Source organism: Oncorhynchus kisutch, linkage group LG4, assembly GCF_002021735.2.
Source record: "Oncorhynchus kisutch isolate 150728-3 linkage group LG4, Okis_V2, whole genome shotgun sequence".
In the NCBI taxonomy this organism is placed as follows: domain Eukaryota; kingdom Metazoa; phylum Chordata; class Actinopteri; order Salmoniformes; family Salmonidae; genus Oncorhynchus; species Oncorhynchus kisutch.
The window spans coordinates 70,493,866-70,508,827 of record NC_034177.2 but is presented as its reverse complement, the minus strand read 5'-3'; the positions used below and the strand labels follow the sequence as shown (position 1 = coordinate 70,508,827).

At 41.1% G+C, this 14,962-nt stretch overlaps 1 protein-coding gene across 17 annotated transcripts; it reads left to right on the top strand.

The window, feature by feature from the left end:
* Positions 1 to 1,770: 1,770 nt before the first annotated feature.
* On the top strand, positions 1,771 to 11,237 carry LOC109889935 (polymeric immunoglobulin receptor-like). Of its 17 annotated transcripts, none has more exons than XR_004209834.1 (12): positions 1,772 to 1,921; positions 3,802 to 4,125; positions 4,562 to 4,897; positions 5,231 to 5,366; positions 6,876 to 6,964; positions 7,119 to 7,159; positions 7,488 to 7,556; positions 8,124 to 8,189; positions 8,393 to 8,458; positions 8,628 to 8,681; positions 8,867 to 8,991; positions 10,258 to 11,237. XR_004209834.1 is itself a non-coding variant. In XM_031823566.1 (11 exons), exons 1-10 carry the CDS (start codon positions 1,864 to 1,866, stop codon positions 8,679 to 8,681), a joined length of 1,128 nt encoding a protein of 375 aa, XP_031679426.1. In that variant the 5' UTR covers positions 1,772 to 1,863; the 3' UTR covers positions 8,867 to 9,635. The 17 variants fall into 17 exon arrangements, 14 of the variants coding, with proteins under 14 accessions (XP_020337370.1, XP_031679421.1, XP_031679426.1 ...); XR_004209835.1 differs by having other exon boundaries at positions 5,300 to 5,366; positions 10,258 to 11,234; XR_004209836.1 differs by having other exon boundaries at positions 1,773 to 1,921; positions 5,300 to 5,366; positions 8,124 to 8,177; positions 10,258 to 11,234.
* The last annotated feature ends 3,725 nt before the right edge of the window (positions 11,238 to 14,962 follow it).

The window sequence follows — 14,962 nt, the reverse complement described above, 5'->3', positions numbered from 1 at the left end:
CTTGCTTTCGCTGTAAAAATATTTTGTGAATCGGACAACGCAGTTAGATTAACAAGAATTTAAGCTTTTAAATTGTATAAGACACTTGTATGTTCATGAATGTTTAATATTACGATTAATTATTTGAATTGCGCACCCTCCAATTTCTCCGGATGTTGTCAACAGGTGTCCCACTAGCGAGACGCCTATCCCTAAATGAACAACCAGCTCATTCCAATAATCTGGTGACATTTGGACCTCATAACCTTACAAAAAATGTATTCATATGTGTATGTTTTTTTGTATTCTGTTAGAAAAGGACATGTTTGACTGTCAGAAAAACATATAAGTCAAGCTGTTTAGGTGCATTTTCCAACCTGTTAGGTGCATAATCCTAACAGGGTGGAAGCTAACAGGATGGAAATTTGTAACCTAAATTAGCCATATGTCACGGTCGTCCTCCTCTTCATCTGAAGAGGAGAGGCGAGATGGATCGGAGGACCAAAATGCGGCGTGGTATGTGTTCATCATTAATTTTAATAAAGAAAACACTGAACACTGAAACCCTATACAAAAACAATAAACGAAATAACAACCGTGAAGCTAATGCGAACTGCGCTGAAACAAGCAATCAACATAGACAATCACCCACAAACAAACAGTGCAACCCAGGCTACCGAAGTATGATTCTCAATCAGAGACAACTAATGACACCTGCCTCTGATTGAGAACCATACTAGGCCGAAACATAGAAATCCCCAAATCATAGAAAAACAAACAGACTGCCCACCCCAACTCACACCCTGACCATACTAAATAATGACAAAACAAAGGAAATAAAGGTCAGAACGTGACACCATAGCTTTGTGAGTGTGCAATATTGAGCTAGAATAATTTCAACTCCTTTATCAAATATATTTTAAGTGGGACATATAGACCAACAATATGACATACAGACTAACAACATGACAAATGTAAAAATAGATACAACTGAGTGTTTATATTTATTCAGCTATGCACCGTTTTTCCCACCAATAGAATTATGACACTTTATGAATGTGGTGTAATTGTAAGAAGAGGTTGTTTTCTTAAAGGAGAAGTACAACAAACTAACAGGGGGGAAAGTGATATCAGGGACACAGAAAATCTTCCACAAGAATAAATACAATAATCATTAAAAACATTCTTGAGAGAATTATTTTAACAAAGACTACGAAATAATGAAGAAAGATTTGAAACATTATTTTTGGCTTATATTTCTCATGGAAGTTGATGAATAACACCCAGGGACATGGTACAAACGTCTACATCCACTGAAAAAAAAGTGCTAAAATGAGTAAAACTTTCTTTGAAGATCCATATTTTTCTGTTTTTAAAGGTAAAGGACACCTGACTTTGTATTTAAAGTCTATTGGAAACCACTTTTGAATATATATACTGAATAAGAAGTGATATTTCCTACCACGAAGTAGGAATGACCCAACCAGCCAAGGTACATTTTACATGTACTTTATCTGTACCATTGTAACTCATTCGATGACTATAGCCAAGGTGTAAAGTGGTTATGAGGTTATCAGTGTATTAAGGATGGTGAATATTCCATAAATAATCATCATATAAACAAGCATATGTATTAGCATACATTTTGACACATTTTGACCATATCAGCCTTGGTCAGGTTTTCAACAGTTCAACATCATTGAACACACAAGGTCTGGAACAGGGCACTGGTTGAACTATGTTGTTAAAGCAGGAAGAGATTTGAAGATAGTGATGTCTATGTGAATCAGGAAGTAGTCAGTTGACTGGGTGCCTTGATTGCGGACACACCAGTACTCCCACACAAACATAAATACTACCAGAGACGTTCTCTCTCATCCATTCATGGCTCCACATCTCCTCCTTGTCCTGCGCATCCTTTTCTTCCTCACTGGAGTCTCATGTAAGTGAACGAAGACCTTTAGTTGTTTGATATTATTGGGCTTAGTTTCTCCAAGTCAATCAGTGAAAACGTGCTGAAAGTCATAACACTTGTAATGTTCTGTCTACTTTGCCCATAGATATTGTGGTCACATTATGGATTTCAGCATTTTGTGGTCAGGTGATAGATACATGCTGTTTTTAATAATTTCTTGTGAAACAGTTGTACTTTTCAACAGTTGTATATTTCTAGTTGTTGCGTAGCACATGTAAATGAGACTTCAAGTAAAAGAGAAGTAACATACTATTACTAAATAGAAGAGAAAAAGTGACGGTGTCTATCAATATCAATTCAAACAAATCTGCAAGTTACATATTTTGCAGAATTGTTTTTTTTCTGGGTTCAATGTACTACAGTAGATGTCAAGAACAATCCAGTCAATTGTTTTACCACAGTTGTCAGACGTTTACATACACTTAGGTTGGAGTCATTAAAACTTGTTTTTCAACCACTCCACAAATATCTTGTTAACAAACTATAGATTTGGCAAGTCGGTTAGGAAAGTATCTATATCCACAATAAAACGAGTCCTATATAAACATAACCTGAACGGACGCTCAGCAAGGAAGAAGCCACTGCTCCAAAAGTGCCATAAAAAAAGCCATACTACGGTTTTCAACTGCACATGGGGACAAAGATCGTACTTTTTGGAGAAATGTCCTCTGGTCTGATGAAACAAAAATAGAACTGTTTGGCCATAATGACCATCGTTATGTTTGGAGGAAAAAGGGGGAGGCTTGCAAGCCAAAGAATACCATCCCAACCCTGAAGCCCGGGGGTGGCAGCATTAGGTTGTGGGGGTGCTTTGCTGCAGGAGGGACTGGTGACCTTCACAAAATAGATGGCTTCATGAGGTAGGAAAATGATGTGTATATATTGAAGCAAAATCTCAAGACATCAGTCATGAAGTTAAAGCTTGGTCGCAGATGGGTCTTCCAAATGGACAATGACCCCAAGCATACTTCCAAAGTTGTGGCAAAATGGCTTAAGGACAACAGAGTCAAGGTATTGGAGTGGCCATCACAAAGCCCTGACCTCAATCCTATAGAAAATGTGTGGGCAGAACAGAAAAAGCGTGTGCGAGCAAGGAGGCCTTCAAACCTGACTCAGTTACACCAGCTCTGTCAGGAGGAATGGGCCAAAATTCACCCAACTTATTGTGGGAAGCTTGTGGAAGACTACCTGAAACGTTTGACCCAAGTTAAGCAATTTAAAGGCAATGCTACCAAATACTAATTGAGTGTATGTAAACTTCTGACCCACTGGGAATGTGATAAATTAAATAAAAGCTTAAATAAATAATTATTTCTGCTATTATTCTGTCATTTCACATTCTTAAAATAAAGTGGTGATCCTAACTGACCTAAAACAGGGAATTTTTACAAGGATTAAATGCCAGGAATTGTGAAAAACTGAGTTTAAATGTATTTGGCTAAGGTGTATGTAAACCTCCGACTTCAACTGTATATTCTAAACATTCCCAAACTTGAATCTTTTTTTATTTTTAAATAGATATTTTAGTTGATTAATTAGTGATTTTCTCCATAGTTTAGTGGTGTAGTAATTTCCATGTCAAAGCTAAATATGGCTATAGTTGTTCAAGTGTTGCCTCTGTTCTAATGGATGGACATGGGTGTGTCAACATCAGCAGTTACATGTCTCAGTTACTGTCTGGTGTTACAAACACATGGTGTGACCACAGTTTGCCTTTTTTTTTTACAGAAGTCACAAATTCAATCATTACAGTAGATCAAGTTGTTTGGCTAATCATCTGATGGGATTTATGAGCAGCTGGGTAAAAGAAAATAATCTAAATGTGTTCTCTGTTGTTGTGTCTACAGATGCACAGAGTGTGTCCACAGTGAGTCATGTGTCTGTAAAGCAAGGAGGCTCCATCACCATCCCATGTCTCTATGATCAGAGATATAGAAACAATGTGAAATACTGGTGTAGGGGATATAATTGGTTAAGTTGCTCTACTGTAGTACGCACTGACCATCCTAAGACCAGTGGAAAGACCTCCATCTCTGATGACATCAACCAGCGAGTCTTCACTGTGACCATGACAAGTCTTAGTCCTAGTGATTCTGATTATTACTGGTGTATTGTGGAGAGGAAGAGCAAGGGAGATGATGGGGTTAGACTGCAGATATCTGTTACTCCAGGTGAGATCCAAACACTGCTGTGTCCATTAAAGCAGAATTAATAGTAGTGCTCAGTAATGTCTCATATGTTAATGTTCCATAGCAGTCCTGTTGATGAGTGTGTTACTTTTCCCTCTACAAAGCAGTCATGCATATTTTCACCAAATTAAATCCATAGAGGATATTATATTGGTATATTACATCTCTGCGCACCTCCTGGGTCAGGACAGACAGTGTGTTTGATAGAATCACATGTTTCCGTATCATCATCAAACACACTGTCTGTTCTGTATGCTATAGTCTGTCTATTGTACATACTATCAGTGACTGAACCAGTTTTTCAATTTATACTTTCTCAGTGTAATGTGAATATCAATAATGACTAGATAGACTCCAATATATATTGGTGTATTTTTTGTCAGACTCCTCCAATCACAGCCTCTATCATTGTGTTCAGGTACTCCAGAACTCTACGTGGACCAACAACAGATGACTGAAGTTGTAGGAGGGAGTGTCACTGTGCTCTGTTGCTATAGTTCACAAGGAAACCGTGGGAGGTGGTGCAAGATTGGAGGCTCTTGTGTGGCTGTGGGACATTCTGGGGCTTTAGATGGAACATTTGTGAAGTTAGTGCAGGAGGAGAGCCGAACCACCAACGGTTATGTCTTAATGGTGACTATGAGTGGATTGATGATGGAGAACACTGGCTGGTACTGGTGCGAAAAGGGAGACATACAGATGCCTGTTCATATCACTGTCAATCAACCAACCACAACACAGAGCACCACCACAAGTAAGTACAGAGCAATCCCACATAAAACCAAGTCTGATTCTCTTTTTATTCATCCAGTGTTGTTAGAGATTAAGGAACATTGAAAGGCCTTTTCTGAAACAAAGTGGAAATCTCTGGACAACACGTTCTCTTGAGTTTATCCGGTCATTCATGTTAAATATCATTAAGAAAATGGATTCATTGAATTAGATTCAATTGCGTGTCACACATTAGCTAAGGACGCCTGACAGTGATTAGTTTCAATCAACATCACAATTACCCGATTTTATTCATTTGAATATTAATGATACACCAGTTAGTTTGGAGCTTATTTATCATTTCTGCCTCTTACAGCAACACAAGCTTCATCCACTCACCAAGCGTCACTAACCAGTGCTGAGTCTAACACTTTTCCGCCCACAGTTTCCCCTTCTGTTACAAACAGGGACAATGTTGTAACTAACGAGAACACAGATGAGAAGCACCAGAGGTCAGTATTCATTCTTCACTATTTCCGTCACTTTTACAGTCATCCAAATAGTTGGTGATAGTGTAAGGGTGTTGGGGATAAGGTTATTATAGTAAATACAAACGGATAATGAAAAAACTATTTAGTGAACTTCTGAAATAAAATAATTAACACACCTGCTTAAAAAACTAAAACTATACTGAAATGATTTTCTTTAACTCCAAAGCGAACTAAAATATAACATAAATAATTACGATCATGTTAAATTTTAGTTTTTCGTCAAAAATGAAATGGGATTTTCAATGTTGTTTTAAAGCTTCTGAATCTGACGGGTCACATTGAGACTGACTTTCCTTTAAAGGTATACTCTGCAAAATGTTGTTGCCACCAGCAGCACTGCTGATATTGGTCACATTCCCCTGCTCAGACATTAGATGCATCAACCAATGGTAGCGTGCAACGTCATGGACTGTGCAGTCAGACACCAGATCACTATAACATGTCCGTCATATTCCTCTGCTCAGACGTTGCTGATGCCTGACAGATCTTACAACACCTGGATAGGTATTTTACGTACATGTTATATCACCTGACCACGTCATATGGTAAAACAGTCTGGTGCCTGACTGCACAGTCGATGACGAGTCATGAAACTATTGGTGGATAGAGCCTGTAAGTAAGCATTTCACTGTAAGGTCTACCTACACCTGTTGTATTTGGCGCACGTGACAAATAAACATGGATTTGATTTGATACATGCAATGTCTGAGCAGGGGAATGCAGCCATGATGTGGTTAACTGATATGTAAAATAACTTTCAAGGTGTTGCAAGCTCTGGCAATCACACAGAGTATCTGCCCATGTGCAAGGGTGCGCTTCACACTACTACAACATCATAGCTACTGACCAAAACTACTGAGAAGTTTAGCCTCTCGCTACAATGTTCCTGGTTGTTGCTGCTATTGACACACTACTACTGTTTACTTTGTGCATCTATGTAATCTCACTGAGTCTACCTTTAAACCCAACCTAACCTACGACCTTACCCATCACCTCGTGCGTTACTGTCCCACAGTTGCAAGAAGTGACATCCCATAAACACATAAACGGCTCCTAACCTCCCATGCGTTGGCTACAGCTGAATCTAAGTAATATAAAAAATAAATGTTAAAGTTAACCTTAAACTAAATAAAACTAGTAAATCAGATCTGAAAACTGAAACTAAACTGAATTTCAAATAAAAATATTAAAACCAATAGAAATAAAAACTAAAATCAAAACACAAAACTATAATAACCTTGGTGGAGACACCTGTGACTAGCAAGGCTGATCAAACCAGAGACCAGTGTCTGGGTTAACAATAATAACTGTAGTTCCCCACATTACAAAACTATGTCTGTTTCATTTTCAGATAAAGAAAAATCTATACAAAATTAAACATCTTCCTTAAATGTTCTTGCTTAAGCATTTACCACTTTCCCACGCCTGAAATTATCTATATATTCAATTTGATTGTATTTTATATTCCAGTTGGCTGGAATTCCTGTTCATTCCTCTGAGCCTATTGGTGGTGTTGATAGCTGTTACCTTGGTCACATTGAAGATGTTGAGAAAACATAGTAAGTATTTTTTTAAATGATATTTCAAATGTATAATGTTTATGACTAATGTCATTTGCAGAATATTATAAATACAGTAGAGTTCTTGCTTCAACAAATGAAAGGTTTGACATGAAAGATCATCAGTACCAACATCCTCTTTTCTATATTTCAGAGGACAAGAAAGCAAAGGACCAACCACCAAACACCACAGTAGTAAGCTATGATCATGTTATCTTCTCACACATCTGTTCCTTTCACTTCTTGATATTCTAGGGCTCACTTTGGTTAGTAGTTAGTCATAACTAACACTTTATAACACGATCTCTTACAGTATGTGAATATTGAAATAAACAGTTTCAAGATGACTAAATAAAAAAATAAAAGTTCTGAGCTAAGTGTGCGTCTTTAACTACTGGGGAAAAATTAAACTGCAAAGAAATATCTAATTCATGTCAGTATGCGTGAGGTACAACATTCTTCTATGGCTTATTGTAAAAAAACATGGTTTGATGTTAACAAGGTTTGTGTTTCATTCTTTCAGCAGTCTTCTGACTCTGAGCAGAACATTACCTACAGCACTGTGAGTCACATCAGAGGATCAACACAACAGGTTAAACCTAACCCTTTTGACCGAATCTCCTCCAACACAACCTAAACCTTCTGCAACCCAACTCAACCCCCCTCAAACCAACCTAACCCCCTCCAAACCAACCTAAACCATCTGCAACCAAACTTCAGCCCCCCACTTCAAACTCAACCCAAACCAACTCAAAGTGAAAGTCCACAGTGTCAGTCTCTCTCTGAGATGATGTGATCATGTTACTCTCTGTCCTCCATCAAACAGGTCCTGAACCCTGAGAGCCTTCCCCTAACACTAAACTTCACCGATCTTTTACACTTTCTCTGGAACATGAAATTTGTTCGTACCTCAAGTTCTGTGAGGTGGAAGGATTTTCTTTGTCTCCATGAAAAACTACTCTATAACTGTGTGTCCATGAGGTCTTCTCAGGAATTTACGACCTCTGACCACAGCAGCCTAGTTGAAGGAGGCAAGGGGGGGAGGGGGGGGGGGGGCAGGGAGAGGGGGATGGGGTTGCTATACTCAAAGAGGCCAACGTCATGACAGTAGAATGTAAAATGGATGTATATGTTTTCTGAATAACTCCTTGTGTAACAGGACCCATTACCTGATGATGCAGTGACATACAGCACCGTGGTCACCAAGAACAAGGTCCAACCAAATGTACAGAATTTACTGATGTTTAGCAGTGTTCTAGCCACAGCTAGGCTAATAGTTATTATGAACTAATGTGTATACTGTGACTGTTTAAGCATGGTAAATAACACCAGTTAAAATATTTAAAAAATGCAAAGATTGGGCTGACTAACAATAATTATGTGTTTTGTGTTTTCTGAATAACTCCCTGTGTGTCTGTCTATGAACAGATTCCATTACCTGATGATGCAGTGACATACAGCACTGTGGTCACCAAGAACAAGACCCAACCAAATGTAGGCCTACATAAAAAGCTGCACTACTGCGTTGATGATTTGACTAACTTATTTGTGCCTGTATGTGTCTACTGTGTACTGCATCAATACAGAAGGTGCTGTATATCACCATTATAACTGTGTGTGTGTGACTGTGTGTGTGTGTGTGTGGGTTCCTCCTCTCTTACAGGCAGCAGAACCAGATGATGTGGTCTACAGCACAGTGGCCCAACACCAGAGATAGGTCTGTGTAAAGCATAAACATAACATTACTCTTCAGTCATGCAGCATGTTTGCCTTTTCATTTGCTGTCATCTTTTAACTTCGTCTGACAACATGTTGCTATGATTGTGAATCCAGTGGGAAACCACACTGCACACAAATGATGGTTTTAGGTGAGTGACTGAAGGTTCACTTTCTCTCCAGCAGGGAGTAGCAGCAGAGCAGTGACAGAATTAAATCCTTGGTCCCAAAGAACCAGACAAGCTTTATGGGGAAAATACTGGAGGATCTCAGTGTACTAAGGCATCAGAAGAAATGTGTCCAGATTGACAGTATGTTATAGTATGTTAAAATATGTTATTTTATTTGTCACCCCCTGCTCCAACCCTTTCTCATTATTATTTATTGTTTACGTTTTCTTTTTAAAGGATGAATCCAAATGTATGTAAGGGGACAGCCGAATAACCCTTTTAGGTTTGAGATGGCACATCTTTTTCTAAGAGTGTAGGCTGACTGTCTTAAGTGGAAAGGTTGGCCAAACTTTTGAAAGTACCATGCTCAGATTCCTGATTTAATTATTTGCAAACAGCGACAGTTTCGTTGCAAACAGGACAAACTGATTTGGCATTGGAGAAATATGAAATATTTAAGGCTCTGGTCTGTACAGGAGGTGAGGATAAACGGGAGACATGTTCAATGCTATCCACTTTGTTTTAATTATTTATTTTGGGTAGAGGGGAGGGTCACTTGTTTTCTTTCTAGGGTTTAGGTCAAATATATTTAGCTGAAGAGCAGGCCATCCAATTTCATTTCAGAGAGGTCCGATTTTCTCCATTTAACTCTTATTATAATTAACGTTCACTCCCTAACCTGTATATATTATAGACTGAACGTCTTGTATTAAATTGTCACAATTATGTCCATGTGGACATTTAACTAACGTGTGTTTCTTCAATAAAAACAGAATAAACCTGAATGTTTTATTTTTATTGAAGAATATTGAGTAAGAGCCTTATGTCAAAACTAGCCTATTGAATGCAATTGTTGCTATCTGCCACTGAGGGGGGAATTATCACCCAAACAAAAGCAGGAAGAGAATAACAGATAATCAGTGATGTCTATAGATTACGAAACGGAGTCATTTGATTCGGTGCCTCAGATCTTGGCACACAATTGTGCATAAGTACCACAAGACATACAGACTCCAAACCCACAAATGGTTCTTATACATCCCTCTCCCTCCTACTTATCATCTTCTCCAGACTCTCAAGTTAAACTGTTTATATCATTAAGAAGTCGTAGTGTTTTGATTCTCTCTTCTTTATTCAATGCATTTCTATGTAAGAAAGATCTGAACTATATCACAGTTTTGGGTGGGGAATGAACACTGGCGAAAACACATTGCTTCTGTCGTGAAAAAATACATCAATATTTTATTGAAATCAGAAACAATTTTATTTTGTTTCTTTAAATAAATAAATAAAATCTCTTAAACTTAAAAAATGTATATATATTTTTTATATTTTTGTAACATTTCTTTACATTGTTGAGTTGCTTTAATTACAACCTAAATGGGTGTCATGTTTTGTTGTCTGCAGGAAGTCATGATGTAAGTGGTGCTTGTGAAGACAGGAGGATCCATTACAGAGCTATAGAGCTATAGAAACCATGTGAAATACTGGTGTAAAGGACATCGTTGGAACAGATGCTGTTATGTAGTCCTCACTAACCATCCTAAGAGCAGGGATAAGACCAGAATCACTTATGATATCAATCAGGGAACCTTCACTGTGACCATGGCTGACCGGGAGCCAGGGGACTATGGGTATTACTGTTGTGATGTGGCGGATAAAATGACAGTTTTACAGGATACAAATGTCCTTGTCAGTCACTCTAGGTAAGATGCAGACACTGTTTGCATCTGTTCTTCATTTTCCATTGACTATCCTGTTGAGTATCCAGCATAATGTTGCCCCACTGTACATATTTCGACGACGATACTTTTATGGTGGATATTTCCAAGCTAGACCATACATTGTCCAGATCTTAATATCTCAGTGTTGTTTACTTTGTGTGTAGATAATACAGAACTTTGCATGGGCCAACAACAGTTGACTGTTACACCCATGGCCCGAACATGATGTGGTGCAGGTTTGGTGCCTTGTGTTTGGGGTATCCTGAGACTTTGGATGGCACATCATTAACATTACAGCCAATCAATGGTCAATCCAGCGGTTATGTTTTGATGTTGACCCTTATTAAGTGGACTGAACATGAAAAACACTGACTGGTACTGGTGTGCAATGGGAGACCTACAGATGCCTGTTCATATCATTTAAGGAATAAGGCATGAGGGGGTGTGGTATATTGCCAACATACTACTGCTAAGGGCTATTCTTATGTACGACGCAACGGAGAGTGCCTAAACACAGACCGTAGCCATGCTATATTGGTCATATACCACAAACCCACAAGGTGCCTTATTGCTATTTTTAAACTGGTTAACAATGTAATTAGAAAAGTAAAATAAATGTTTTACTGTTCAGCCAATCAGCATTCATAATTTCAATCAACCAATCACAACACAGCGTACCACTACCACCACAAGTAAACACAACAGTGTTATGTAATTAAGTATCATCTTGTTTGGGTTTCATGTGCACCAATCAGATTTTCGAATTGAGTCTTGCTATACAGCTAGATCTGAAGTTGCTTTATTTGCTGAGCAAATGTTATTGTAATTGAAACATGCCGTTGATGACGGCTTGTTTTTCATACACTACAGTTCAGGCTGTCTTTCTGGTATACAAGCTATTTAATGTGTCTTCAAACACTCAGCAACCCTCTGCCACTCCAAATTCTGAGCCTGCTGTCAGGAATGACAAGTCTCAGTCTGCAGACAACCCTTCTGTTCCTGTACGCAACACAACCCTGGGAGCTAAAGGGGACGTAGACGACAACCACCATAGGTCAGGCCGCTCTCAGATCCATATCTTAATTATTAATCCAAACAAATTATATTAAATAGAAATAAAAAAATATTTTGATTTCATTTTCAGATGCAATATTTAGAAAAACATCATTTGAAAAGGGTATACTAGTAGCCGATCCATTTGTGACAGCAGCATATAACAAATGATCCAGCCTGGTCTCAGACTGTATGAACCAACGTAAATATACATCTGGGACAGTCAAATTAGTATGACATCTTACTTTTGGTATGTTTACATAAGACAGATGGTTATTTAAGGTAAAAGCAAAAGTAGGGTGTTTGGCCGGGGTTGTACTCACAACCCAAAGGTTGTGAGTACATATCACATCACGGACAACTTTAGCTAATTAGCAACTTTTCAACTACTTACTACTTTTTAGCTACTTTGCAACTACTTAGCATGTTAGCGAACCCTTCCCCTAACACTAACCTTCATAATTTTAGCTAAACCTTTCCCTAACCTTAACCCATTAACCAAACTCCTAAACTTAACCCTAACCCCTAACCCTAACCAACGTTAGCCATTTAGCTAATGCAAGGCACCTAGCTAGAATTTGTAGCATATTAGATGTTTTGCAAATTCTTAAAATATAATACAAATTGTCATTCATAATACAAAATGGTTGATGGACATCCACAAATTAATACATACCATACGAAACGTAACATATCATACAAAATGGATTGTCTCGGATTACATACAGAATAATATGAAATGCTTTGAGACCAGTTTCGATTAGTCTAGTAATAATCTATTTAGCTGTCTTTTTCTATACAACATATTGTGATAACATGCGTCTTGGTGAGAGGTGTAGGAGTCAGGCGCAGGAGAGCAGGGATGTCTGAGAAGCGTGTTTTAATAATATAGTCCACCAATACAAACGGCACAGAAGAAAATCCCAAAACTACGCTCTCGAATACTCGTGCAAACACACGGAGGAACAAACACAGTTCCGACACTTTACATACACGTGCGTAATAGCGAAAAAACAACAAACATCAAATACACTCGAGCGCAATACACACAAATCTAATCCTGCACGAATTACGGCAGGTAACAGGTGCCCTATATACCAACAGAAATCAAAGCAATTGAAAACCAGGTGTGAAAAGGAACACAGACAAAAACAACCAGAAAAAGAAAAAGGGATCGGTAGCGGCTAGTAGACCGGCGACGCCGAGCGCCGAGCGCCGAGCGCCGAGCGCCGCCCGAACAGGGAGAGGAGTTACCTTCGGTAGAAGTCGTGACAGTACCCCCCCCCCCCCCCCCCCCCCCCCCCCTCGGCCCGTTTAAGGTACCCGTGGGCGGCCTCCCAGGTTTCCCTTGAGCGTTTCATCCAATCGTCCACCGCAGGAGCCTCGGTCTGGCTCTGATGCCATGGTACCAGGACCGGCTGATAGCCCAACACACATTGGAAGGGCGACAGGTTCGTAGAGGAGTGGGGGAGTGAGTTCTGGGCCATCTCCGCCCAGGGGATGTACTTCGCCCACTCCCCTGGCCAGTCCTGGCAATACGACTGCAGAAACCTACCCACATCCTGGTTCACTCTTTCCACCTGCCCATTACTCTCGGGGTGAAACCCTGAGGTCAGGCTGACCGAGACCCCCAAACGTTCCATGAACGCCTTCCACACCCTGGATGTGAACTGGGGACCCCGATCAGAAACAATATCCTCAGGCACCCCGTAGTGCCGGAAGACGTGAGTAAACAGGGCCTCCGCCGTCTGTAGGGCCGTAGGGAGACCGAGCAAAGGGAGGAGACGACAGGACTTAGAAAACCGATCCACAACGACCAGGATCGTGGTGTTGCCCTGTGACGGTGGCAGATCGGTCAAGAAGTCAACCGACAGGTGTGACCAAGGCCGCTGTGGAACGGGAAGGGGTTGTAACTTCCCTCTGGGCAGGTGCCTAGGAGCCTTGCACTGAGCGCACACTGAGCAGGAGGACACATAAACCCTCACGTCCTTGGCTAAAGTGGGCCACCAGTACTTCCCACTAAGACATCGCACCGTCCTCCCAATCCCCGGGTGACCAGAGGAGGGGGATGTGTGAACCCACCAAATTAACCTGTCTCTAACCTCCAGCGGAACATACACCCGTCCCGCTGGACACTGTGGAGGAGTGGGCTCAACACGCGATGCTCGCTCAATGTCTGCGTCCACCTCCCACCTTACAGGTGCCACTAGACAAGAAGCCGGGAGGATGGGCGCAGGGTCAATGGCCCGCTCCTCTGTATCATATAGTCGGGACAGTGCGTCTGCCTTAGTGTTCTGGGAGCCTGGTCTATAGGAGATGGTAAACCTAAATCGGGTGAAAAACATGGCCCACCTTGCCTGACGAGGGTTCAGTCTCCTCGCTGCCCGAATGTACTCTAGATTACGGTGGTCAGTCCAGATGAGGAAAGGGTGCTGGGCCCCCTCAAGCCAATGTCTCCACACCTTCAGGGCTCTGACAACAGCTAGCAGCTCCCGATCCCTCACGTCATAGTTTCGCTCCGCCGGGCTGAGCTTCCGAGAAAAGAAAGCACAGGGGCGGAGCTTCGGTGGCGCACCCGAGCGCTGGGAGAGCACGGCTCCAACCCCAGCCTCGGATGCGTCCACCTCCACTATAAATGCCAAAGAGGGGTCCGGATGCGCTAGCACGGGAGCAGATGTAAAAAGAGCCTTCAGGCGACCAAAAGCCCTGTCCGCCTCAGCCGACCACCCCAGACGCGTCGGCCCCCCCTTCAGCAGTGACGTAATGGGCGCTGCCACCTGCCCAAAACCCCGGATAAACCTCCGGTAGTAGTTAGCAAACCCTAAGAACCGCTGCACCTCCTTTACCGTGGTTGGAGTCGGCCAATTACTCACGGCTGCAATGCGGTCATCCTCCATCACCAACCCCGATGTGGAAATGCGATATCCAAGGAAGGAGACGGCCTGTTGGAAGAACGAGCATTTCTCAGCCTTGACGTACAGGTCATGCTCCAACAGTCGCCCAAGTACCCTGCGCACCAGAGACACATGCGCGGCCCGTGTAGCGGAATAGACCAGAATATCATCGATGTAAACCACCACACCCTGACCGTGCAGATCCCTGAGAATCTCATCCACAAAAGATTGGAAGATTGCTGGAGCATTCTTCAACCCGTACGGCATGACGAGGTACTCATAATGGCCGGATGTGGTACTAAACGCCGTCTTCCACTCATCTCCCTTCCGGATACGCACCAAGTTATATGCACTCCTGAGATCCAGTTTTGTGAAAAACCGTGCTCCGTGAAATGACTCAATCGCCGTGGCAATGAGAGGTAGCGGGTAACTATACCCCAC

What these genes read in the sequence shown, in the direction of transcription:
- LOC109889935 (XM_020481776.2), top strand. Translation starts at nt 1,864, where the DNA reads ATGGCTCCACATCTCCTCCTTGTCCTGCGCATCCTTTTCTTCCTCACT. An exon ending in AACACAGAGCACCACCACAA is followed by an intron (nt 4,898 to 5,230) that starts GTAAGTACAGAG and finishes TGCCTCTTACAG; the next exon opens with CAACACAAGCTTCATCCACT. An exon ending in GAAGATGTTGAGAAAACATA is followed by an intron (nt 6,965 to 7,118) that starts GTAAGTATTTTT and finishes TCTATATTTCAG; the next exon opens with AGGACAAGAAAGCAAAGGAC.